General features: G+C 44.9%; 1 protein-coding gene across 2 annotated transcripts in view; it reads left to right on the top strand.

The window, feature by feature from the left end:
- Positions 1–27220, top strand: part of LOC120929097 (histone-lysine N-methyltransferase SETDB2-like) — a 93209-nt gene that overhangs the window by 48675 nt on the left and 17314 nt on the right. For both annotated transcript variants that reach the window (XM_040340312.1, XM_040340313.1), the window contains exons 7-12: positions 12391–12510; positions 13890–14059; positions 19026–19254; positions 21504–21609; positions 23795–23891; positions 26835–27025. In XM_040340312.1, coding sequence (XP_040196246.1) covers positions 12391–12510; positions 13890–14059; positions 19026–19254; positions 21504–21609; positions 23795–23891; positions 26835–27025 — 913 coding nt within the window. The remainder of the gene's footprint in view (positions 1–12390; positions 12511–13889; positions 14060–19025; positions 19255–21503; positions 21610–23794; positions 23892–26834; positions 27026–27220) is intronic.

Here is a 27220-nt window from a genome sequence, read left to right as displayed (position 1 = left end):
GATAGACTTTTTTGCTGAGGAAGAACAACCTGGGGAGCCTCCAGCAGAAGAGCTGGTATCAGGGCCACACTTCACTGTGCTCTGCCCAGCACCAAGGGCAGTATTTGTGGAGTTACAAGGAACTTTCCCAGCTGAAGCGCGGGTCACCGGACAGAGGGATCAAGACCTCTGCCCCACCCCTGTGGCAGTTCCGGAGGCTCAGGGTGAGAAGATGGTGATCACTCCCCAGCCACAGATTAAAGAATGTATGGACTGTTCAGAGGATGTTATGGATTATGCACCCCCAGCAGAAGTGCTGGCAACAGGGCAGAGTGCTAGCCATCTCTGCCCAGCACCGGGACCAACTGAGGAGTTCCAGGGATCCGGGGCGGTTGGCCCCCCTCCCCAGCAACAAGCTGAGGTAGTAAAGCTGTTACTCCCAGCTGAATCACTGGCAGCAGGGCAGGATGCTACTGGCTGCTGCACACCACTACAGCTTGAGCGGATATCGGTGGATGGGACTGTTGTCCCCACTCACAGCAACCCAGCGGAAGAGCTGGCAACAGAGCAGAGTGCCCCGGGCCTCTGCTCTCAACTAACAGAAGAGGGGGTTCCTGTGGTAGTGGATGGGACTCCGATCTCCACGGACACAACCCCAGAACATGGTGCGGCACTGAGACAGGAGGATGTCGGCTTTGCTTTGCAAGCACCGGGGGATTTTTACCTAGCCTCAGTGGATGGGACTGCAGTCTCCACTGGTATACCCCAGGAATGGTGGCCAGTTGGCCCAGATTCCCAACGGCATGATGAACTGAGCCCAGCCACCCTGTCTTCTCTCCAGCGGCTGAAAGGACTCCAGGGAGAAGGGCCAGTCCAGGCCTCTCCCCAGCGGCAGGCGTGTTCTCTGAGAGAGGCAGAGATTGGCTGGGTGAGTAATGCTCTGTTTGGGACAAGTTATCTGGGGTACTGGGTGGGTACCGGAATTGGGGTCTCTCCCAGTGTTGGTCTCCTGCCAAAGGGGGTGATGTGTGACAGACCTAGCCGGGACAGGGGCTTTTGGAGAGGACTGAATGTGAGCCTCTTGCCGTCCGATTATGGGCCAGGACCTCAAAACAGGAAGGCAGATGGGTCATCCCAGCAGACAGTCCTGGAACTTTAAGACTATTTTCCCAACATCCTCGAGTGACCCGTTTGGGTCCCACTGCGGCTGTTGGACTGTTTCCCAGGGGAAGTAATGTCATGGATCTTGAGATATTAAAGTGTTTCTACTTGACATCTGTTACACAGGAGAGGGACATTCAATGCAAGGACACCGGCTATTGAAATGCTAAGTGGAACCAGCTAGAGAAATACCTTTTATTGTGTTCTGCAGGTTAAGAGCGGGTGTCGGAGACACTCCGTCTGGCTAAAAACTATGGTTTGAAGGTTAATTGAATCTAGAATGTATGTCTGAAGATGTATGTGTTTATTGTTCTAAAGGTCAGAAGCCTCCTGTCAGCTGTATTGAATTAGCATTCTATTGTCTAAAGCAATGTAACCTCTCAGAGGTAGTAATTAAGTAGACCGGGTTATTGTGTACATTGATTACCCCCTGGGGCTTCTGTCTCAATACACAAGTCTTTCTATCCAAGCTATTGGACCAATCCCTGTTGACAATTTCAAGTCCTCATTTGCATGGTCAAGGAGGACTTGAGTGAAGACTGGATATACTTTACAATTGACCAATAGGAAAGCGGTTGTTGGGAGTGGGATGTTCCAAATTCTGTATAAAAGTGTGCTGTGTAATTGAAAATAAAGAGTCCTGCTTGAACTTACATACAGCCTGCCTGGTGTTTGTTCTTAATGGGTCTGAATGGCACATAGCTGTAGTTCGGACCCCGGAACCTTGGATGACTGGACCATCAGACGCTGCAATCTGCAAGCTGACTCACTGGTAGCAGAGCAGTGTCGGGAGAGCAGGACCTGGGCGAGGAAGGATCTCGTCACAGCGTTCATCCAGCCTTCTCCCAACGGAGCCGTGTAATTGGTTGTAATGTGACCAATTGATCGGCACGTTTGGGTTTGGTCTGTACCAAAACGAGGCTTGACTAGCATTTGCACATAGAATGCTTGTTTTCAATCTGCATTGCTACGTAGGGCTCATCCGTATGGTCACAGCATCACGCCGCTGACGTGTCACGTGATCGCGAGTGACCACGTGACGCGGAAGTGATCCCTGCGTTCCAATAACGAATCTATTGAATGTTTCCCGCAGCTGGTTTTTGCTTTACGCTGCGGGATTCTACTTGTTTTTAATGCACGCTGATTTGTGACTAACATATGACAACATTAACGCTATTAATAGCTTTTTTTGGCATCCGTCCCGCTAGCGCATGCGCACTGTCACTGGTCTTGTTTCCAGGATGAGGCTTGGTTCACCCAATCATGCGCAGGCGCGGCCGATGACGTCAGTTCCTCCCATATCAGCGTTTTTGCTAATTTAAGGGGGGTGATTCGGTGTGTTGCCCGTGCCCCAGAGGAAGCGATTTGTCGCGAAACCAGGTCGGGCGGAACGTGCATCCACATCGGTATCACCCCCCGTTGACTGCACTTATTCCACACCATTGATGGGTCGTTTGGTCTGCTTCCGGCCGGAGCTCCAACTTGACAAGCCTTTCAAACACTGCTAATCTGTAAGTGTGTTTTTGTCTTTACTTTTTAATAAAACAATTTTTTACGGATTTACACTATTGTGGCCCCCTATGTTTTTTATGTGGTATGGTCATCGTATCCTCCAACACGGGAGCGTAACAGAGATCGACATCCGGATTGTCCATACAGGCCTTTACTCTCCAAAGTTTAAATCTTCATGCTACCTGGGGTCTTCTTTTAACTAAGAGACCACCGGGAATCTGGTAAGCAGATTCATTACTCGTTTGGTGGAGGTTTTCTTCTTATCGGATTGTCACTTATCAACATGGATTTCTTTCTCGTACATCACGGGACACAGAGCGGCATATTCATTACTATGTGGGTTATATGGAGTACCTTCAGGTGATGGACACTGGCAATCTTAAACAGGAAGTGCCCCTCCCTATATAACCCCCTCCCATAGGAGGAGTACCTCAGTTTTTTCGCCAGTGTCTTAGGTGTTGGTCATGGAATAGCTTTGCCTCCGCATCCTTGGGATCAAGGCAGGCTAACCGGATCTGTCCAACGGCCTCAGTGCTAAAGTGGACAGTACCCGGGCCCCCAAGCGGGGGGTCTTTTGCCTATAATGCTTCTCTTCCAGAGAGCTGGACCCTGGGCCCAGGACTTAGAGCCTTTTTAGTGCCTAAAGAAACCTGTTTGCCAGGGTGCTGTATGGGCCCAGGACAGTGGGTACCTTCCAGGACCCCAGGGCCTGAAGGTCTAGTACGCTACCCACGGAGATGGGAGAAGATTGGACCACTTGCGGTGCAATGTCCTGCGGCATGGAGCAGGTAAGAGGGGGGCCTGCGGGACTTGGTTCGCAGCAGGCTCTCCAGGGGATTTCTGTGGGGGAGTTAGCCTGTGTATGCTCTAGCATTGCTCTAGCATTGGCAGTTGGGCCACTATGTCTATTTAGGGGACAGGATGGTCTGTGGAGGGGCTCCCCAAAATATTGGATCTCCCTGGTCTGTTGCTGTGTACATCTGGCTGCGCGCTAGGTTGGAAAAGGGGGGCTGTGGGCCCATACCTTGCCAGAACTAAGGATGTGTCTGGAACCTACCTAGTGTTCATACCTGGCTGGGTGTCACAGGCGGCTGGGAAGGGCTTCAGAAGCCTCAAACGCTCTCCTCTGGAGGTCCCACGGCATCCTCATGGCTCCTGCGTGCCCCCCCCCTGTAAACGGGGGCGCGCGCGCGTGCACGAATTATAAGAAATTTTCGCGCCGTTGCGAGGGGGGGGGACGGGGTTGCACGTTCATAGGAGGAAGGGGCGTTCCCCTCCTCCATGCTATACAGCTCATTCAAGAGCTGAGCTCGGACCAGGAGGACACAGAGCGGCAGCGCTGATAGACAGTGACACCCAGTGGCGCAGGGAAGTATTGCAGTTCTGGAATTCAGAACTAGCTATTTTTTTGTCTAGCCTAGTAATTCCCTATGCAGCAGGTGGATAGTAGCAATTTTTGTGTGGGCGAACAGTAGTGCTTTCTGAAAAAAAAAAAAAAAAAAAAGAGAAAGAAAGAAGTTTTCTTTGAAAAAAAAAAAAAAAAAAAAAAATTATATATATATATATATATATATATATATATATATATATATATATATATAGATATATACTGGCACATACTGGGCTCCCCACCAGGTTTTTGGACATCAGTAGTACTGCTGTTCCCTAAACCCCTAAATTATCTCCTGGCTGCACCTGTCAGTTGGTGTAGCAGGGGTACCTCGGTTTTGTACCATGGCTCCCAAAGGCTCAGGATCAAGAGGTACAAAAGGGGTCAAAAAACAAAAGCTGTTCCCCCTCGGATTCTGAGGAGACGAGTCAGGCTATGCCAGTACTTTCCCCACCTGTTAACCCAGTGGTGGCTGCCTTGGTTGAGCCAGTAGGGGGATCTGGTGCGGAGGCTAGCCCAGATCCACCCAACCCTGTGTTTGTCACGGAGGACATGCTAGCCGCCTCCCTGGGAGGGCTAGAAAAAAGATTAGCAGCTATGATCACTAATTCCATTTCAGGCAAGAAGCGGACTAGATCCCCTTCACCTAAATGTGTATCCTCAGATGCGGAAGTTCTCTCTTCAGAGGAATTAGAATTTCAGGAGGATCTATTGGACCGGAACCTAGAAGGTTCAGAGATTGAGGAGTCTACTGTGGACGAACCATTTTCAGCCTCCCAAGCAGAGGGTCTGTGGGTTCAGTCTTTGACAGACATGGTCCGCGTGGCGTTTAACTTGCCCCTACCAGAACCTCAGGCTAGGGCAGTTTCCTCTTTGGGCTCTTTAAAAGCGCCCTTGAGCAACGCAGTTTTTCCGGTCCTTCCTCTGTTGGAGGAATTGATATTTCAAGATTGGGTACGGCCAGATAGAATTTTTCTGCCGCCTAAAAATTTTTCTGTGATTTACCCTATGGAAGAAAAGTTTTCTAAGAAGTGGGCGCTCCCAGCTGTGGACGCAGCCATCTCATGTGTAAATAAGTCATTAACTTGCCCAGTGGAAAACATACAAATGTTTAAAGACCCGGTCGATAAACGTTTAGAAACACTTTTGAAGGCTTCCTTTGCTACGGCAGGAGCAGTGGTTCAGCCGGCTGTGGCTGCTATCGGGGTCTGTCAAGCTTTGAAAGATCAGACAAAGCAGATGCTTAAAGACATCCCTGCCCAGCAGGCAGAGGAATTAGCTGATATTCCTAGAGCTCTATGCTTTGCGGTAGATGCTATAAAGGATTCTATCCAGCAGGCGTCTCGTTTGTCGCTAATTTTAGTACATATGAGGAGACTCTTATGGTTAAAAAACTGGGCGGCCGAACCCCCATGCAAAAAACTCCTGGCAGGTTTTCCCTTCCATGGGGGACGTCTCTTCGGAGAGGATCTGGATAAATACATTCAGACTATTTCAAGTGGCAAAAGTACCCTTTTACCAGTCAAAAGGAAATTCCGGGGTCCTGCATTCAAAAGGCAGCTTTCTCCTGTTCCGGGACCCTCAAATCCCAGGCAGTATCGACGGCCTGCTGCGCGAGCAAATTTTAACATTAAGTCGCAGGGACAGGCCCCTGGGGGCAAGAAACCATGGTATCGCAAACCAACAAAGCCAGCCCCTAAGTCTGCTTTATGAAGGGGCGCCCCCACTCACTCGAGTGGGGGGAAGGCTTCGTCTCTTTGCAGAGGTTTGGAAAGCCAACATCCCCGACAAATGGGTCCAGTCATCTGTGGCCACAGGCTACAGATTAGAGTTTCAAAAATTTCCTCCACCTCATTTCCAGGAATCAAGGGTTCCGAACGATCCAACAAAAAAGGCCTTGTTGCTAGCGGCATTGGATCGTCTGCTTCGCCAGGGCGTGATAGTAAAGGTACCAGCCCAAGAGAAAGGGCTAGGTTTCTACTCCAATTTGTTTGTCATACCAAAACCCAACGGCGATGTCAGACCAATTTTGGACCTAAAGAGTCTGAATGTTTACCTAAAGGTCCAGTCATTTCGGATGGAATCCGTCCGGTCAGCAGCCGCCGCGCTCCAGAAGGACGACTTTCTGGCGTCTATAGACATAAAGGACGCTTACCTTCATATACCGATCTTTCAGCCACATCAATGATTTTTACGCTTCACGGTGGCTCAGCGTCACTTCCAATTTGTGGCGCTCCTTTTCGGGCTGGCTACGGCCCCCCGGGTATTCACGAAGGTCCTAGCTCCAATTCTAGCCAATCTAAGAGTCCAAGGGGTCACGGTCCTAGCATACTTGGACGACCTCTTAATCATAGATCACTCGTCTCCTTGCTTGGAGCGAGCAGTAGCCCTCACGGTTCAGTACCTGGAGAGGTTCGGTTGGATCCTAAACCGAGAAAAGTCAGCATTTCAACCCTCAAAACAGTTGGAATATCTCGGCATGAGGTTAGACACGGCTCAGCAGAAGGTATTTTTGCCCCGGGTAAAGGTCAAAGCTATCAAGGAATTGATTCGATTGGTTCTAAGCAAATGAGAACCAACTATTCGCCTATGTATGCGTTTACTAGGCAAGCTAGTGGCCACATTCGAGGCGGTACCTTACGCACAGAGCCATACTCGCGTCCTACAGGCAGCCATTCTCACAGCTTGGAGCAAGAAGGCCCAGGCTTTGGAGTTCCCTTTAACTCTATCATCAAGAGTCCGGCAAAGTCTGGGGCGGTGGTTAAACCCTCAGAATCTGCTAAAGGGAAAATCTTTCACCCCCATAACTTGGAAGATAGTGACCACAGATGCCAGCCTGATAGGCTGGGGAGCGGTCTTGGAGGGTTACACTCGCCAAGGTACTTGGGCAGAGGTGGACAAGCAGCTGCCCATCAATATCCTGGAGCTCAGAGCGGCTCGGCTAGCCCTCCTGGCATGGACATCCAAATTGCAGGGGTCCCCGGTGAGGATACAGTCAGACAATGCCACAGCTGTGGCATATATAAACCACCAAGGGGGAACCAGGAGTCGCGCCGCTCAGAGAGAAGTGAGCTTAATTTTTCTATGGGCAGAAGCTCATGTACCCTGCATATCGGCAATATTCATTCCCGGAGTGGACAACCGGCAGGCGGACTTCCTAAGTCGCCAAACTCTGTCGCCGGGGGAATGGTCTCTACATCCCCAGGTCTTTCGGACCATCTGCCAGAAGTGGGGTGTGCCAGACGTGGATATCATGGCATCAAGGTTCAACAAGAAACTAGACAGGTTCATGTCCCGGACAAGGGACCCGATGAACTGCGGAACCGATGCGTTGGTGTGCCCTTGGCATCAGTTCAAACTTCTGTATGCCTTTCCCCCGCTACAGTTACTACCCCGCCTGTTACGCAGGATCAGGGTGGAGCACAAACCAGTCATCCTGGTAGCTCCAGCATGGCCCAGGAGGGCATGGTACTCACTAATCCTAAAGATGGCAGTGGGGGACCCTTGGACGCTTCCTCTACGGCCAGACCTACTCTCACAAGGCCCGATCCTCCACCCTGCATTACGGCGTCTAAATTTGACGGCCTGGCGGCTGAATCCCTGATTCTCAGGGGTAGAGGGCTGTCTAGGCAGGTAATATCTACCCTGATCAGGGCTAGAAAGCCGGTCTCCAGGGTGATTTATTACAGGGTCTGGAAGACCTACGTAGGCTGGTGTGAGTCCAAGAAATGGCTTTCCCGCAAGTACACCATTGATCGAGTGTTAAGTTTTCTCCAGCTAGGAGTGGATAAAGGCCTGGCATTAAGCACAATCAAAGGACAGATTCAGCTTGTCAGTGTGGTTTCAGAGGCCGTTGGCCACCCACTCGCTGGTTAAGACCTTCATACAGGGGGTCTTACGTATTAATCCTCCAGTTAAGTCACCACTTTGTCCGTAGGATTTAAGTCTTGTTCTGTCAACTCTGCAGAAACAACCGTTTGAGCCGTTGGCTGAGATTCCTTTGGTTTTTCTGACAAGGAAGTTGGTATTTCTGGTTGCAATAGTTTCCGCCAGAAGAGTGTCAGAATTGGCAGCCTTATCTTGTAAGGAGCCATATCTTATTCTGCAGAAGGATAGGGTGGTTCTCCGTCCTCATCCTTCCTTTCTACCAAAGGTTATATCCAGTTTTCACCTGAACCAGGATTTGGTACTACCATCCTTTTTTCCGAAGCCTACTTCCAGAAAGGAAGGGTTGCTGCATACCTTGGATATTGTCAGGGCCATGAAGGCCTATCTTAAAGCTACAGAGGAAATTCAGAAAACAGAGGTGTTGTTCATTCTACCGGATGGGCCCAAGAAAGGGCAGGCAGCTGCAAAATCCACCATCTCGAGATGGATTAAACAATTAATTACTCAGGCCTACGGCTTGAAGAGGTTGCCTCCTCCTTTGTCAGTAAGGGCTCATTCTACAGGGCCATGGGCGCCTCCTGGGCAGCACACCATCAGATCTCTATGGCTCAAGTATCCAAAGCGGCAACCTGGTCTTCAGTCCACACGGTTACTAAATTTTTCCAGGTGGACGTAAGAAGGAATACTGATACAGCCTTTAGGCAGGCAGTGCTGCAGGCTGCGATTTAAGACCCTCGGAATCGGGGGCACCCTTGAGTTAAAATTTAAATTTAATTTTTCTCGACTAAGTTGGATTTATTATTATTTGAAGAGTATCTCTGAATTAAATCCTTGTGTCTTGGGAAGATTTCTCCCTCCCCTCAGTAAAGCATTGCTTTGGGACATCCCACATAGTAATGAATATGCCGCTCTGTGTCCCGTGATGTACGAGAAAGAAAAAGGGATTTTTAATACAGCTTACCTGTAAAATCCTTTTCTTGGAGTACATCACGGGACACAGAGCTCCCACCCCTCTTATGGGAAACATTTTTGGGAGGCATACTGCTTGCTACAAAACTGAGGTACTCCTCCTATGGGAGGGGGTTATATAGGGAGGGGCACTTCCTGTTTAAGATTGCCAGTGTCCATCACCTGAAGGTACTCCATATAACCCACATAGTAATGAATATGCCGCTCTGTGTCCCGTGATGTACTCCAAGAAAAGGATTTTACAGGTAAGCTGTATTAAAAATCCCTTTTTTTCTTTTCTTACTCACTGGTGAAAGGACGTTTTGCTTTTATCAAGGACTTTTTTTGATATTTTGTTATCCACTTAAATTCCACATATTACTCACGGACAATTAATTTTATTCGTTTTTGGGTATTTTCATATCATGTGTAGCGCATCTTGTTTTTTTCCTTATGTTTTCACTGTTTTTATATATCCAGTAAGGTGCAGCTTCACTTTATCACATTTGATCATTACATAGTAGCATTCATTTTTCTACCACCCAATACATTAGCGCAGTTGCTTTCCCATTTTTTTCACATAAATAAAATATTGTGTATCTCGCACCCTCTAGTGAAGGTGTTTGCAACATTTGTGCCCCAGAAGTACTCTTGATGTAGTTTTAGGGCTTTTGGAAGCCTCTGCCGAAACCAATTAATCACAGGTCAGTGGAGGGAAAAAGCCTCTTACATTGCTGGCAAGTGTTAGGAATGCCCCTGACATTGCCCGTCACAATTCCACCCTTACAGACAGCTTAATAGATCATTGGTGTCACCCAGCTGGTGTTGGCACTGGAACTATTTAGGCACTATCAGATCAGGGAGGTCAATCAGCCACCACTCGAGCAAACCCTAGGAATGTCTCTAAGAAAGGCTGCACTAATGGATCCTTCATAGGAATTGGGCCCATTTCACACTGGGGCGTGGGCGGCATTGGTGGGTAAGTGCTGCTATTTTTAGCGGCACTTTACCATCATGTTTGCGGAGGTATTCGGCCGCTAGCGGGGGGCTTTTAACCCCCACTAGCGGCTGAAAAAGGGTTAAAACCAGGGCTGTGGAGTCGGAGTCGAGGAGTCGGAGTCGGGGGAAATTTTGGGTACCTGGAGTCGGAGTCGGCAAACAATGCGCCGACTCCGACTCCTACTAAATTTAGATTGGAATAAAAAAAAAAAAAAAGCAAGTTTAAATGTCCCAATTCACAAAAAGTTATAATTAATGACTTCTCTACTGTAAGAATAAAGACCAATGCATGCAGTGCCTCACGTAACCGCAAAACGAACACGTTAAGTGACCGTGAAGAAGCATGCTTTTCATGTGCTTCACTATATGGCACGCAACGCACAATTAGGAGCTGCAATACTTATACTTTCCATAGTGTTGTGTTCTGCTTTTACAGGGAACGCATGTTAGAGAACCAGTAAGTGTCCAAATAAAAAAATTCCAACAGGAGTTTTATAAAGCACTAAAAGAAGTTGAAAAGTATGATCGCTCATCAAAACTTACTGTTGAAGAAGCCATCCTTGTTTATCCAGAGATCGTTAGTGATGTGGCCAGAATAGTTACTGCAATGCCACCCACCCAAGTCAGTGTCGAAAGATTATTTTCAGCCCTAAAAAAATAATAAAGTCTGACTTAAGAGCCTCTATGAAAGAGGATCTGGCAGAGGCAATTCTCTTCCTTAGAACTCTACATTGAATTGATTTGCATTTGCTAAGCCTAGAACTACATTTCAAGATTAATATAAACCATTTCTAGGTTTTGCAGATTTTGTTTTTGGTTCATTATAGATAAGCTTTGTTTTTGTTCTAAAACAACCAAATAATGTGGTTTGTATTTTTGAACTGGTAAAGATCCTGTTCCTGATGTTTATGCCTGCTGCTACTATACTATCCAGTCACTTGATTGTTTTCATCGTGTTTGTCTTTTGCTTAAACTGTGCAATACAGTAGACTGTTGGCTTCCCAGCCAGTAGTCCTGTGGTAGGTTGCGTTTCTTTCACTCAAGGAATGTATAAAATACATTTGCATATTAATACTGAGGATTCGGAGTCGGAACATTGATCTACCGACTCCACAGCCCTGGTTAAAACCACCCACAAAGCGCCACTGCAGTGGCGGTACAGGCGCGGTGCCCATTCATTTAAATGGGCAAGAGCGTTGGAAGAGCGGTATACACATCGCTCTTTCAACGCTCCAAAGATGCTGCTTGCAGGACATTTTTTTTTAACATCCTGCCATCACACAGCAGTGAATGGAGTAGCTCTTTCAGGGCCCTTGCAGGCGCTATTTTTAGCATTTATAGTGCCTACAAAGTGCCTCAGTGTGAAAGGGGTCTAAGTGAAGACTCACAGGGTGAAGATGTACGATCAGCGCTAAGGATACATCAGAGCAATAAACCCCCCCCGACTGCTTTTTATATGTTAACAGAGCTGCTATTTTTCGCCATATCTCCAATTATTTTTAACACACATGTCGTGTTGTTCATTTATACAAATATGCAAAATATTTAACTGTACTGAGTCAAATATTCATGCAACTTGTCACTACTTGTTTTCTTTTCCCATTTCCAAAGCGATTATAAAGACTCATTTTGAACAGTGTGGATGGGATTTTTCAAGCACAAAGTTATGATCATACAGATTACAATTAAATGCGATGGGGGGGGAAATAAAAGCATTATACTCACCTAAATGGATGCAACATCAATCCTAGTGATTAAACACCGCTAATCACTCAGTTTTTCCCTTCCGGAGAGAGAGCCGTGACTGGTCACCAGCTGTCTGCATTGCTCCTCCAGTGCTCACTGGAGCGTTGGGCTGTGGAGGGGACAGGAGCGGCTGGATCAGGCTTTCAGCTGATCGCTGAGAGGCGGAGCCAAGTGCCAGTCCATGCTTTTGGGCTGACCCCAACTATACAGTCTGGATCTTTTCAGAGTCTGGACCAGCTCTGTGTATAGCCAAAATAGCTTTGACTATACTTCTTCTTTTTAACACATTTTTATTGTACAAAAATTAAAATCCACACATAGAATAACATGATCTGATAAAAATTAAAACAACCACCTATACATATATACTCTAAGCTGCCAAAGTTGCATAGAGATTGCAGAATAAGCACCAACGTGTTTCAATTCACAAAAAGCAATCTTCATCAGGGGGTTAGATGTGGTGGCATGTTTTAAAATGATAAGTATACATCAGATTCCAACAACACAATATATATAGACGATACAATTTATAATGAGATCAATTGACTTACAAAAATCAAAGCCAACATTATAGTGAGGCTGGTTACCTGATGAAGATTGCTTTTTGTGAATCGAAACATGTTTAGGTTTATACTGTAATCCAGGGGTGCTCAACCTGTGGCCCTCAGAGCCCCTGGTTGTTTTTGGTCTCTGTAAAAATGAATATGATGCTACAATATTGCTTTGTAGTAATATTAACCTTTCTTTATCATGTTGCCTTTTTTTAGCTCAACATGTACATGTTTACAGCTGACGGCCAAAGCATGTAATAACAATGTATCATCACCCAGGCAGTCAGTTTCAAGCGGTTACAGGTATAAGCGCCTCCAGGCTCCTATTCCCTCTGGGTAAGAAGCATGTAAGCTAGTTATGTTGTGTGGTTGCAAATACATTTCTTTTAGGTTTGCTATATTCTGCAGTAGTTTCTATAAAAAGAGTGAATGATCTCAAACCTTCTCTTGAATTAACGTAATATCTCTTTATAGACAGAATTGGCACAGTACTGTTTAAAATCCTGCTTGAAAAAGGGTTGTTTAATGCCTATGTGATGTTTCAGGCCATGTGTTCTCCCTTACTTAGGGCGACAGTGTCTCCGTTAGGAAGGACCAGGCCATTTTTACGGCACTGTGTTGCTTTAACTGGGGGATGGGTGGTTGTCCCTATGTTGATGGGGACAAAGGCCTCTTCTCAATAACCCTGGCCGGTGGTTGTCGGGGTCTGCAGGCGGGGGCTTTTCGGAATCTGCAAGCCCCTTTTAACCAGCCCCGGAAGATTTTACCCCTTAATGACCAGGCCATTTTTTGCAACGTGGCACTGCGTTGCTTGAACTAATAATTGCGGGGCCGTGCGACGCTGTTCCCAAACAAAATTCATGTCCTTTTTCCCCACAAATCGAGATCTGCGTTTATTTTTTGCAAAAATAATTCTGACCATTTTGGAAGAAAAAAAATGTGTGTGTGTGTGTGTGTGTATATATGTATATATAAACAAAAGACAAATTTGTTCATCAGTTTAGACCAAAATGTATTCTGCTACATATTTTTTGTAAAAAAAAAATGCAATAAGCCTATACTGATTGGTTTGTGCAAAAGTTGTAGCGTCTAAAAAATAGGGGGTAGATTTATGGATTATATATATATATATATATATATATATATATATATATATATATATATATATATATATATATATATATATATATATATTTGCTAGTAATGGCGATCAGCAATTATTTAATTTTTTGCGGGACTAAGCGTATAAGTGATAAGCGTATATTAACACTAGGGGGCGATCAAATCGCTTACTGGGACAACACAGAGATGGTTGTTCCTGATTGCTAGGAACAGCAGATCTCCATGTTGTCCCTTTTCAGAACGGGGATCCGCCTTGTTTACATATGCAGATCCCCGTTCTGCCTCTCTGTGCAGCGATTGCAGGTGGCCTGCAGACATCCGCCCACAGTATCTATTACATGAAACAACGTACAGGTCCCAAATCCATACCAGACCCAAAACAGAAGGGCCTGGTATGGATTGGGGGGCAAACCATTTTTAATTTTTTTTTTGCAGCTCTTTTGTCTTGCATTCTGCTGTCAGGAATGACTCATCGTTGTTGGGAAGCCAGTGGGTGCTGTGTCACTGGTTGTTAGACATGTTGTTAATATAGGAATATACAGAAATCATGGGACTTAATATATATTTTTTACAAACACTTTTTTTCACTGCAGGCTGTATGAATGTAATGTATCTTGTAAATGTAATCGAAGGATGTGTCAGAACCGGGTTGTACAGCACGGTCTTCAAGTTCAACTTCAGGTGTACAAAACCGAAGAGAGAGGCTGGGGGGTGCGCTGCCTGGACGATCTTGACAAAGGGACCTTTGTATGCATCTATGCAGGCAAGTTTCATGTCGGTGTCTTATATTTTGAGTCTTCATTTTGTTTTTCTAAACATCAAGATACACATTAAGATTAGATCAGATTAAGGCTCTGTTCACACCGAAGCAATCCGAATCGCAGTGATTCACAGGGATTGTGTCACTGGATATGCAAAGGCACACAAAAAATGCAGGTCATACTTTAGAGTAATGCTATAGCATAATGGAGAGAATATAATGATATAAATGGGGATTTAACTCTTGCTGTCAAGGACGCGTCTCTTACTTCATGGCAGTAAAAGGGTTCAAATAACTTGCAGCAATAACAGCGTTGAGCCTGGTTTAGATTGAATTGGGGTGGCTGTAAAGCGAGGAGAATACTTTCCAGAGTATACTCTGTAATTACTCCAAAAAGCCATCTACTCTGACCAGGGAAACCACAGTTATAGAACAGTTGGTGATTGATCTGGTTAGGCAGTGGGCAGGGGTGATGTTAGGGATCGACTACACCGGGAATCGGCAACCCCTGGCAAGCGCGCCAGACATGGCACGCAAGGGACGCCTGGAACATCCCCCCATCCCACACACCAGCAAAACCAGCCAGTAGCTGCGGCTGGCTACACAGGCTGATTTTTCCCAACCTTATTTGCCACCTGCCTCCAGTTCTGCCCACCGTGACCTCACTCTGCTAAGCGCTGTTGATCAGGGCTGGATCCCCACCCCATGCACAATGGATGCTGTGCCCGGGTCGGTAAGCTCCTCCTCCCATTATCGGACTGCAGTTAGCCTCGTAGAGAAGCTGCTTCTTGCCACAGTGCTCACAGGCAAGAACAGAATCTCTAACCAACACAACCTCGATCAGCACAGTGTGCATCTCCACACTATTGTAATTCTCAGATCAGAAAAGCAGCAACAGCCAGTATCGCACTGTGCACTGAGAGACGTTTCTGTAATTTATTCTGGGCTCATTTCACTCCTGGTTCATTCCCTCTTTGTGTACACATCTCTCCCAGCCACAACCTTGCAGTAATTCAGACCATCCTTGCACCGATCCTCCTGCCGTTTTCCCATTCACTTTATCCCCTCTTCTGTTTATAATTCTGCTCTCCTCACATAAATCATTGCCTCTGATGTCCGCTCTGGGCATTCCGCAGGCATCCACACCCTTCTATGCTGACAAAATCAAAATCGTGCGCCTAGAACATTCTACAGCCCTTCACTCTGATCTTCATTAACTCGGCTCATTCACACTAATGTGGTGACTGGCGTTTTTTCCACACTGGAAGACTGCCAGTCACTGCTAGGGCAGGTAGAATACAATTGTTTTCTATGTGCCCTGTTTACAATGCAAAGAAGAGGTGTGGTGCAGTAAGCAGCTATAATCGGGTCACATTTATCAGGCGGTACTGACTTCTCATCACAACAAGTGGGATCATTTTTCCTGGATGCATTGTGGCATTAGCATGTGTATACTCCCATGTGGCTTGAGAGGTAGTAAAACCTGGGTCCAATCACCCTTCTTCTTTTTTTTTTTTGTTTTTTAACCGCCCCTTCCCCCTCCGCAAGTTTTAAATGGGGTCTTAGGGCTCATTCACACAATGAGGTGTGGGAAGTAAAAGCAGACAGTTGTGTTGCAGTTTACTGTCCCCAGTCACTTACCTGAACAAGGAGATGGGGCTTCTCAGGGCCGTACACATTGTAAAAATGAAATGGCATGTCACCACAAATGGGGCCGTGCCCCAACTGCCTTGCAACCACATGCAATTCACATGGTTGCAGTGCAGTGGGCCATCATTTTCAGGGTTAAAACGGCAAACACCAGCAATGATAGCCATACATCTGAACTATTGTTTCAGCCCCTTCCTCTCTGAGCCTTTTAGTTTCATGCACCTTCAGAGCTCAGCTTCCCCTCCTTCATCCCACAGACATAGTTGCCAATCAGTCCTCCTCAAGCTGACAGGGCTGCAGCAGCATTTTTTTCCTTCCAGTGACACCACAGCGCATGTCACTATTGTTTGCCATTGCCCTGGGCACCAAAAGACCTTGTCCTGGCACTGGGTGTAGGAATTGGGGTCATGTGAGGCGTAACAATGCAGGCATTGGCGTGATCTGAGGTGTAATGGTGCAGGATTGAGTTTGCCACTTTAGTTATAAGTTACAAGTTTCACAGAAACTTTTTTTGAATTAATCTTGATATATATTATGATGGATGCTTGATATAGCCAATTTTAGCAATTGGTTGAATTCACTTATGGTGAACCAATAGAAACGGCGCACCATTACATGGTTTTGAAATGTTGGTATCTCCTGGTATTCATGGAAGTTTAGTGCAGCATAATATACTAATATACTTTTTGTGGCTAAGCGCAACGTTTTAGAATTTTTACCAACAGCACAGCTAAACCAGATTACAGCTTGAAATCACATGGGACTTTCCCCATCCATTTTCTATTGGGTAGGAACTTGATACAGTCAGAGTTCAACCACTTCCTACCCTAAGGACATCTTATGACGTTCTGGATTTTGAGTGGCGATGGCTAAATGATGCCTGCAGCTGCAGATATTTTTTTTTTTTTTCCACCTGACGATTTCCTGCAAACTAAAAGCCATCATAGCGGCTGTTTAGCCCAGCTCCCCCATGTGATTGCCGAACCGGAGAATGAATCCGCCAGCGGCGGTTTACCATAGACCTGGCGACGGACCAGATGGTCCCAGGCCATCTTTATGACCTCCTCTGTAACTCTAAACTGGTAACCTGTAAAAAAATGGTAAAGTGTTGCCTATGGAGATTTTTAAGTACTGAAGTTTGGCGCTATTCCACAAGTGTGCGCAATTTTAAATCGTGACATGTTCTGTATCTATTTACTTAGCTTAAAATCATCTTACACCATTCTACAAAAAAATGGGCTAACTGTAGTGTTGGCTTTTTTTAATTCATGAAAGTGTGTTTTTTTTTCCCCAAAACATAAAGCGTTTGAAAAATTGTTGTAAAGATGCTTGTAAACGTTCACCTTGTAAAACTCATTCAGGTTAAAATAGACATTATAAATGCCCTTTTTCTCCCTAATATGTGATCGCCTCCCCTCTGTTTAGCTGTGCATAGAAACCAATCATCTTCCAGGTTTTATTGTCAAAGCTGAATTGCCCAAGGTGAAGTTAGAAGCTGATTGGCTACCATGCACAGCTGCACCACATTTTGCATTCTCCAGTTATAGTAATGAACCCCAGTGTGTTCTCCTGCTTAGTGTAGTAAGTTTTAAATACGAAAGCAGAGGGACTGGCAGGAACATCAGGGATTTCACACAAAGGAAGCAATACAAAGAGAACAGGATACTTTGTCATACCAGTACATTGTGCAGCAGGCACATGTCAGGACACCGCTTGCTGTGGGGACACTCAACAGGAGGGAGGAGCCAGGAGCAGCGAACAGGGATCTGAGAAGAGCCGGATCCAGGCTGCTGTGTGCAAAACCACTAGGAGGTAAGAATAACATCATGTTTTTTTTATAGAGACTGTACAATCACTGTTGAAAGGTTATGCTAGCAATTTGTCAACAAACATGTCAGGCTTCCCACCAGCCATGCTCTGCCTGCATTACATAGAGAAGCACTGACACCTAGTGATGAGGTTACTAAACTATAAAATAAGGTATAACATTAAAACAGGTTCATTTAGTCATTTCATTAGCATGTTGATGAGGAGGGTAAAGGAGAAACCAGGGGTAGCAAAACATGCAGAAACTTCAGCTTTTAAAGGGGTTGTAAAGGTTTGTTTTTTATTTTCTAAATAGGTTCCTTTAAGCTAGTGCATTGTTGGTTCACTTACCTTTTCCTTCAATTTCCCTTCTAAAGTTTATTTTCTTTGTTTTCTTTGTCTGAATTTCTCACTTCCTGTTCCTCCTCGGTAAGCTGTTCTGGCTGACCAACCCCCAGCCAGCTGATGGGGACAAGCTTACTGAGGAGAAACAGGAAGTCAGAAATTCAGACAAAGAAAAAAAAAACATTTAGAAGGGAAATCGAAAAAAGGTAGGTGAACCAACAATGCACCAATTTAGAAAATAAAAGACGAACCTTTACAACCCCTTTCAAGTGGTTGTAAAGTCAACCACACAACTTGCACCCACAGTTAAGCCTAGATTAAGGCTTACCTGTAGGTGCAAAAAATATCTCCTTAACCTACACGGTTAGGCTGGGTTCACACTGCTGCGAATTCAAAATCGTGGTAAAATCGCGTTTTTACCGCAATTTCGCGGCTGCGATTTTGGCCGCGATTTAAGAGATATCTGTGCAGGGTTCAATGTAAATCGCGGCCCGAAATCGCAAAAAGTAATACAGGAACTACTTTTTCAAATCGGTGCAGCGCCGCAGATGCGGCGTCGCACCGATTAGGACAGTGCCATTTCCGACAATTTCCGGCAAATGCCGCCAATTTGAAATGCGATTTGACATGTCAAATCGCATCTCAAATCGTACCAAATCGTACCCAGTGTGAATCAGGGCTGAAGGAGATATTTTTCCAAAAACGGGCACCGATGTCTATGGCGAATGCGCGCCGTAGACAACTCCACAGATGCACTGAGCGTGCCGTTTTTGTGAATGGTAAATTCTGGGTTAATGCCGAATTTTCGCGCATGCGCGGGAGTGACATCTTTGCCGCTACGGCCAATCACCGCGCCGGAGCAGCGATAACTTGAAGAAGATCGTCGGAGACATGGCGACGGCAGGCGCGGAGGAGATCTTCGGGGCTTCGATCTCAAGTAAGTCGATCATAATGAGCTAGTATGCTATGTATACTAGCTCATTATGACTTTCTCTTGCAGAGTTTTAAAAAAATATTATGAGGGTTTACTTCCTCTTTATTATTTAAATCCATAATGTGCATTTTAGCATGTATGTGAGAAACAGAAAAAAATCTGACAGCAAAAAGTGTAAATGCTATCTGTTTACATCTGCTGTTTTTTATTAATTCTTATTTGTTTTTCTTGTAGGTCGGATTTTAATGAAAGGTTCAAATGTAAACCCGCAAGATAGCAGCATATCTGTGATGCAGCCTGATGACAATAAGCCCACTTCTTCCATTTTTTCTAAAAGAAAACGTCCCATTTCCCTCTCTGATTCTGAAGTCACTAATCTGCCAACAGATTCTTCCAGCAGCCAGAAGCCCGGGGATACTCGAGTGACTTCAGGCTTGAGTCATCAACCAAAATTTTTAAGCAGGTGTGAATCTTCTAAAATTTAACAATTTTTATTGCTATTCCTCATGGTGCGAAAATCAACACACACACACCAAACAAAAACCTGACAAATGAAAATATTGTTAATAAGTATAATTTGTAACGAATGTTGCTGGACAGTGATTTGGTGTACAGTGGTGTAAGGCCTCTTTCACATGAGCAATCAGATCCGTCTGTCAGTTTTTCATTAATCCCTTGTGACAGGAAAGGCAGCGACAGACCCCAGATATCTCCTCTGGCCTCCAATGCACCCGATCAGACACATACCGGTCTGATCGGCTGCTTCACAAACACAGAACCAAAAGTGATTAAATCCTTGTTGCTTCCTGTTTCTGAAGTTGCAGGTGCTTGGGGGGAAAAAAATCGTATTTATTTTTACTTTTACAAAAAAACAAACAAAAAAAACCCGTTAAAGGGTCACTAAAGGAATTTTTTTTTTTTGCTAAATAGCTTCCTTTACCTTACTGCAGTCCTGGTTTCATGTCCTCATTGTTCGTTTTTGCTTTCATGTTGCTGTAAATCTCTCTCTGTTCTGGACACTTCCTGGTTGCCTGTTTCCTGATAACCACAGTACTGGGAGATTTCTCACGGTGGTCACTAATCAAGGAGCTGTGTGTAAAACGAAACTGGATTGGTGCTGAGGAGTTTTAGACAAAGTATCACTGCTCTCTATTGGCTGACTGCCCTCTAGTGGCTCTCTGTACATCAGAGAACCAGCAAACAACAGCAAAAACGAAACTACACTGCAGGCACATTATATGATTGTTTTTTTATCTATTTTTAATCATTTTTAAAAGGAATCAGTTAACTATTATGTCTCTATGTCCTGTAAACAGTCATTTCAGCTAAAAAAATGTTTTCCTTTAGTAACCCTTTAAGTTAGGCCAAATTTGTATATAAATATGAAAGATAAGGTTACGTCAAGTAAACCAATACCTAACATGCTTTAAAATTGTGCACACTTGTAAAATGGCAACAAACTATGGTACCTAAAAATCTCCATAGGTTATGCTTCAAAAAAAAAAAAATCTGGTTACCTGTTTAGAGTTACAGAGGAGGTTTTGTGCTAGAATTATTGCTCTCGCTCTAACGATCACGGCAACACCTCACGTGTGGTTTGAACACTGTTTATGTGTGGACACAGCTTACGCATGCTTTCGCTTCTGTGCACCAGCTCGGAAGGGATAAAAACAAGACTTAACATGACTTTAACCACTTAAGGACCGCCTCCTGCACATATACGTCGGCAGAATGGCACGGCTGGGCACATGTACGTACAGGTACGTCCTGTACTAGTACCCATCCGTGGGTCGCGGGCGCGAGCCCGCGACCTGGTCCGAAGCTCCGGGACCGCGGGTCCCGCGGACCCGATCATCGCTGGAGTGCGGCGATCGGTCCCCGGAGCTGAAGAACGGGGAGAGCCGTATGTAAACACAGCTTCACCGTTCTTCACTGTGGCAGCTGCATCGATCGTGTGATCCCTTTTATAGGGAGACACGATCGATGACGTCACACCTACAGCCACACCCCCCTTCAGTTGTAAACACACACTAGGTGAAACGAAACTCCTTCAGCGCCCCCTGTGGTTGACTCCCAAACTGCAACTGTCATTTTCACAATAAACAATGCAATTTAAATGTGTCAAAAATGTGTCAAAATTGTCCCAAGTGTCCGCCATAATGTCGCAGTCACGAAAAAAATCGCTGATCGCCGCCATAAGTAGTAAAAAAAAAAAAAAATTATAAAAATGCAATAAAACTATTTTGTAAACGCTATAAATTTTGCGCAAACCAACCGATAAACGCTTATTGCGATTTTTTTTTTTTTACCAAAAATAGGTAGAAGAATACGTATCGGCCTAAACTGAGGAAAAAAAATGTTTTTTTATATATTTTTGGGGGATATTTATTATAGCAAAAAGTAAAAAATATTGAATTTTTTTCAAAATTGTCGCTCTATTTTTGTTTATAGCGCAAAAAATAAAAACCGCAGAGGTGATCAAATACCACCAAAAGAAAGCTCTATTTGTGGAAAAAAAAGGACGTCAATTTTGTTTGGCAGCCACATCGCACGACCGCGCAATTGTCTGTTAAAGCGACGCAGTGCCAAATTGTAAAAACCCCTTGGGTCATTTAGCAGCATATTGGTCCGGTCCTTAAGTGGTTAAAGCCAAAAGCATGTCCTAGGTATATTCACAGTTCTTTCAGTTTTCTATCTTTTTTTTCCCAAAAGCAAAATAAGCAGGGCTCAAGAAAGAAATATCGAGTACTCATCTGTTAGGAGACCTAAAACCAAGACCTCCATTCTCCAGAAACGCAGAATGCAACTCAGGGAAAAGGTAACGTTTCAAAATTCCCATACTGCACAAGATATTCAATGACATCATTATAGTAATATTTTAGTCTAAAACTATCTTCCTACTGTACCTGTTATCACATTTGGAATGAGCGTAAATAAAGAACTAATTGTCATGGCTCAGGACTTTACCCCTGAAGCTAAACATGATTAAATGACCAGATTCAGATAAATGACCAGAATGAACAGATCGTGATCCAGTGAGAGAACCATTATCAGATGGTTTACTCTGAACAGAGAAGCGAAACAGGTAAGTACGGTATTTATTGGCGTATAACACTCACTTTTTTACCCTGAAAATAGAGGGTAAACTGTGCCTGCGTGTTATACGCAGGGGGCTGTGGCAGTTTTTTTTCCTGATACTGCCCTCTTAAGGTTAGGGTGCGTGTTATACGCCTGTGCGTGGTTTACGCCGATAAAAACAGTAACTACATTAAAGCATATGCATAGTGGTTATGTATATGTTTTCTTTATAGTAGTTGGAACTTATAAATAATTTGAGAAATGTATTTTGTTTTTAGTGAGGTAAATATAAAATTTAGCTTGTTAATACAATGCATTCTCATTTTCCAATATGATGAAGTTTTGGGCTTTTTTTCTGTATGGATTTTAGCTTCTTACCACCTTCTGCTGAAAAAAACTATTGTATACAAAGCTCAATATCTCAAGCTGAAATGTAGAAAAATGACGACCATTTCTTTGAAAGGTTTGGTTCTAAGAGTAAGGCACATGGCTTGAACCCTGGCGTAAACCTGGAGTTCTCACAATTTAGTTTCAGAATGATAATGGCACAGTGCTTGGATATTCTGTAAAGCATCCAGGCCACATGAAATGGCCTGGAGGGCCGGATTCGGCCCACGGGCCTTGTGTTTGCCACCTATGTCCTACACCAAGATCGCTTTCACACTGGGGCGTTTTTCAGGTGATTTTGGGATAAAAATAGCGCCTGTAAAGCGCCTGAAAAATGGCTCCCCTGCAGTCTCAGTGTGAAAGCCAGAGGGCTTTCACACTGAGGCGATGCGCTGGCAGGATGTTAAAAAAAACTCCTGCAAGCAGCATCTTTGGAGCGGTATATACACCGCTCCTGCCCATTGAAATCAATGGGCAGCGCGGCCGAACCACCAGCAAAGCGCCGCTGCTTTTTAACCCTTTTTGGTCGCTAGCAGGGGTTAAATGCGCCCCGCTAGCGGCCGAATACCTCTGCAGTCCAGTGCGTTTTTATTCTGCATCACAAAATGCAACGTGTTCATCTTTTGTTGACTGCACTGGAACACATGGCCCTAGTTCACACCATTGCTATGTGTTCCAGTGCAGTCAACAAAAGAAGAACACGTTGCCTATTTTTCTGCATGGAACACATCTAGAACAGGGTAAAACGTATCAAAAATGTACCAGAATGCACATTTCCTCAATTGAGAGGAAGAAAGAGGGGGGGGGAAACAGAATGCATAAAAAAGCACAATAACACATCCGGAATGCAGACATTGTGATGTGAACTGACCCTTTTAAAGTGGCTGTAAACCCCAACAATGAATTTCTCTTATTTGCTCTTTTTGGTCTGTTAAATATACCATTGGGAAGTGTTTAGCTATAGATTTTTTATAAGTGCCAAAACATTTCCTTGGACTACAGAATAGTTTTCCTTTATATTGTGGACATCTAATAGTGGCAGTGATTTAGCAAAAGACAACTGGGCAGGGCGTGTGCCCCATACATTGTGTATATGTGTTCATATGTTAAAAGAGGTATGGTTTTTATTTTTTGCTATTCATACTTACCTTGGTGGATGGAGCATCAGACTGATGCTGCCGCTGTCCCCTGGCATCTCTGCACTGAGATCCGAGCCACTGAACACCGCCAATGGCTCGGTTCTCACTCCTCCCAGAGCAGAGCCATACTGACTGTCAGTCAGCATGGCTTCTGCTCTACTTCTCAGCGCTCATTGGAGCACCGAGCAGTGGAGACTCTACTAACTGGTCAGTAGTAATGTCGATTTTGGCCTTGTGATGTCTAATAACTAGTCGGTAGTAATGTCGATTTTTGGCCTTGTGATGTCTACTAACTGGTCAGTAGTAATGTTGAATAGTATCTAAAGCTCAGTCTAGTCCCGTCCACCTGAAGCAGAAGTTGCAAATGCTTTACTAAAAGGTTTTCTGTTGCGCACACAGGGTGCAGTCACAGTGCAGCACAGTTCTGATGATGAAGAATTTGTCGTACCTGTTAGTTCTCAAAAGCCACTGCACAAAAGCCGCTCAGGACATGAAGGTACTTGTTTTTCATAGGTGGCAGTTTATAACATAGCATGTTATTTTTTTAGATCCCTGCAGGAGTTAGAGTTGAAACCAAACAAACATTTTCCAGAGTTTCTTTTCTTTCTCAAATTAATTTTATGCCATGTTGCCAGTGGATACAGCAGGTGCCCATCCTACCAGTGCCTGCATAATATAAAACACTGTTTATAATACCTTTTGACTAAGATGGGCATAAAAAAAAAGAATATTGTCAACATAGTGTGATTTTGTTGTGTATGATCATCTAATATATCTGAACATTTATATCTGATTATCATCTTAAAAATATTACTAGGGTAGCACTACCCCCGAAGGAGCTACTGGATTGTTTTGGGTGGCATGTTACCTCATGTGTCTCTGCTGTCTAGGGGTGTCTGATGAAAATTAAAGCAAATGGAATGTCCACGACAGGTGTCTTTTTTCTGTGCTTTTATTTACCCAACAAGGTAAAACAGTTGAACTTGGTGAAGAATAGAGGAATAGCAGAAATAGAGACCACAGATTCAGGCGTATGTAAAAGGGAAACAGTCCTGCTTCCAACGGCAAACTTTCACTTCGCCACTCCAGCCGGAATGGGTATAGCGCAACTGGACAGGCCTCTCTCACAAGCCTGGCAGCCAGAGCGTCACTCGGAACCTGGGAATAGGTCTCTGCCACAGACCCTCCCTTTGGCTGCAACCATGGAGATTCGACACCTGGATCTCCTTCAGGTAGTTCAGTAGGTTACCGGCTGATAGGCGACCGACGTCCAGCCTCTCAGCACCTGGTTACCTTGGTCCCCGATGGATAGTCAGAACCCTCTTGGAACACCAGACTCTCTCGGTAATCCTCAGGCAGACTCTCCACCGAACAGCTTCCTTGTACAGGACCAACGCTTGGGACCCCTTTAGATTTGGGACCCAGTCAATCACTGGGCCCCAGCCACAGCCGAAATGCTCCAGGCCACCATGGCCCCGGAACATGGAACTCCGCATAGCATGCACACCCCGGCCCGGAAGGCCAGTTCGCCGGGGTGCCGTGGTATGGCTACCCTAAAGGTGGGCGCCACACGTGAAGAAGACGTAGACCATAATGGCGTCTGTCCCATGTATCCCCTCCCCCAGCATGCACAGCGAGGGAAAAACCCTCCCGATAGGCTGCTGGGGAAAAGCACCCAAACCTCAACTCCACTGCTGCCACCCGTTGTCCTGGGGTGGCATCAGCACCCCAGAAGCAACAGAACGAGCCCACAGCACCGCCAAGCTGGGACAGAGACACAAATTAAAATCTTATAATTGAAATCAGAGTCCTTACACTCTGATTACCCTTTAAATTTCTACAGCACCGGTACTTGGAAGTAACCCAGCGCTACACACTCCCCCCACTTGAATAGACACTGTCCTCAGTGTCCCAGAAACTGGTGTTCAAGCCTGAACACCTGACCTGAATCTGCTTTGACAGTAAAGGGAAGAAATAGAAAAGAATAGACGCTTATAAAAATATAAAACATTGTTTTGTACATTATCCACAGTGATACATCATGACAGTAAACATTCCTGACTATCTATCCTGCCCCATTCTCCGACAGTTTTGATAGATGATCAACAACCTGCAAAACAAAACAAAATGGGAGAACACACACAAAATAGTCCTTACACTCTGATTACCCTTTAAATTTCTACAGCACCGGTACTTGGAAGTAACCCGGCGCTACACAAGCAAGAGCAGCAACAAAGCAAACAAAATAGAAATGAAGAGCGAGCACATCATGCAGAAACTAAATAACTTGCCTAGTTGGTACACAGAACTTGCCAAGTCCTCTCAAGAAAATCCGTATTGTTGATCATAATGGCAAATTAAAGCTGAATTCCAGACAGACTGCTAAATACAAATATGGGACTTCTTTTAATTGTTATTTGTATTTTGGTTTCACATTTTACCCAGCCCCATCACACCTGACTTTTTTTTCCTGCTACAGTTAAAGAGGAGGTCCCGCCCCCCCTACGAAAAATTAAGTCAGCAGCTACACATATTGCAGCTGCTGACTTTTAATATATGGACACTTACCTGTCCACGGAGCCTGCAATGTCGGCATCTTCGGATTGGCTGTCGGGTGTAGCCGTCGCCATTCCTGTTAAGGGAAACCGACAGTGAAGCCTTTCTGTTTCATAGCCGGTTGCCTACTGCACATGCGCGAAGCACGCTTTCTAATTGGTCTGGCGGCTGAGGCAGGAGAAGGGGGCCGAACTTCAGAGAGAGCGAGCCGTGACCCCATCTCCATCTCCCGGAAGTGGGGAACGGTACCTATCAAAAACACGTTTGGCACCTTTCAGAGGAAGGAGGCTGATGAGCGCAAGTTTCACTTTTGTGTGGAACTCCGCTTTAGGTAACATATACAGGTCTTCTCCAAACCTGGTACTGGACAGTAAAAAGAGTACCAGCTGACTGATTAGGTAATCTCTCCCCCTGATCTCTCCTCCCATCAGCATATTCCATTGTGGCACTGCAGTACAGTTGTCAGCTCCTTGTGCTGCTTCTCCATTTCCCAAACTGAGCTTTGCTGTACACCAGTTTTTCAAAGATGACCACACTGTGGAAAGCCAACTCTTTTTTATTCCATCATTATAAGAGTATAAGCTACAACATGACAGGAGAAACAGAAATGTGCTATGCTGTTACTGGCTTCATGTGCTGCTTCTCCCTTTTCCAGTCTGAGATCTGCTGTACAAGACTGATACCAATTCAAATTCAGGTATTTAACTGCTTGCATATGAAACAATACATTACTTATGTATTCATGAATACAGAGCTGCATTCATTTGTGTCTCTTATTTCTGTTTGCCTTTAACAGTGTTTTGATCAGGTTTGCAATGTACAGTTAGTGATTATTATTTTTTTACAATCAATAAAATGACTCACAAGGTGTTCCACAAAACAGGGGGAGATTCTGAAAGGACAGATGATGTAGGCTATTTATCGGATAACAGCACTTTGTCTATACAGTCCAGTGAGAGCAATATCCTGCTGTCTGCCTGTAAACAAAAGGATGCCTTTCATCACTCCGAAAGCGAAGAACATATTTGTGTCTTGGATGCATCAAAGGAAGGCAATGTGGCACGATTTTTAAATGTAAGTATTGCACAAAACGTAGTATTATTGTGGAAGAACGGGACAGTTTTGAACTGTACACAAACAAAGCACTGTGGGGGGATAAAGAAAGAGAAATCACTTTGGTTGGTCATACACTGGGCAGTTTCTCCCCCATGGGCTGAACGCAGGAATCTTCTCTGGCAGCTGCCTAAATACCCAAACAATGAAGCATGT

Source organism: Rana temporaria, chromosome 2, assembly GCF_905171775.1.
Source record: "Rana temporaria chromosome 2, aRanTem1.1, whole genome shotgun sequence".
Lineage (NCBI taxonomy): Eukaryota > Metazoa > Chordata > Amphibia > Anura > Ranidae > Rana > Rana temporaria.
The sequence above is the reverse complement of the archived record's forward strand: the minus strand, read 5'-3'. Positions and strand labels throughout refer to the sequence as shown.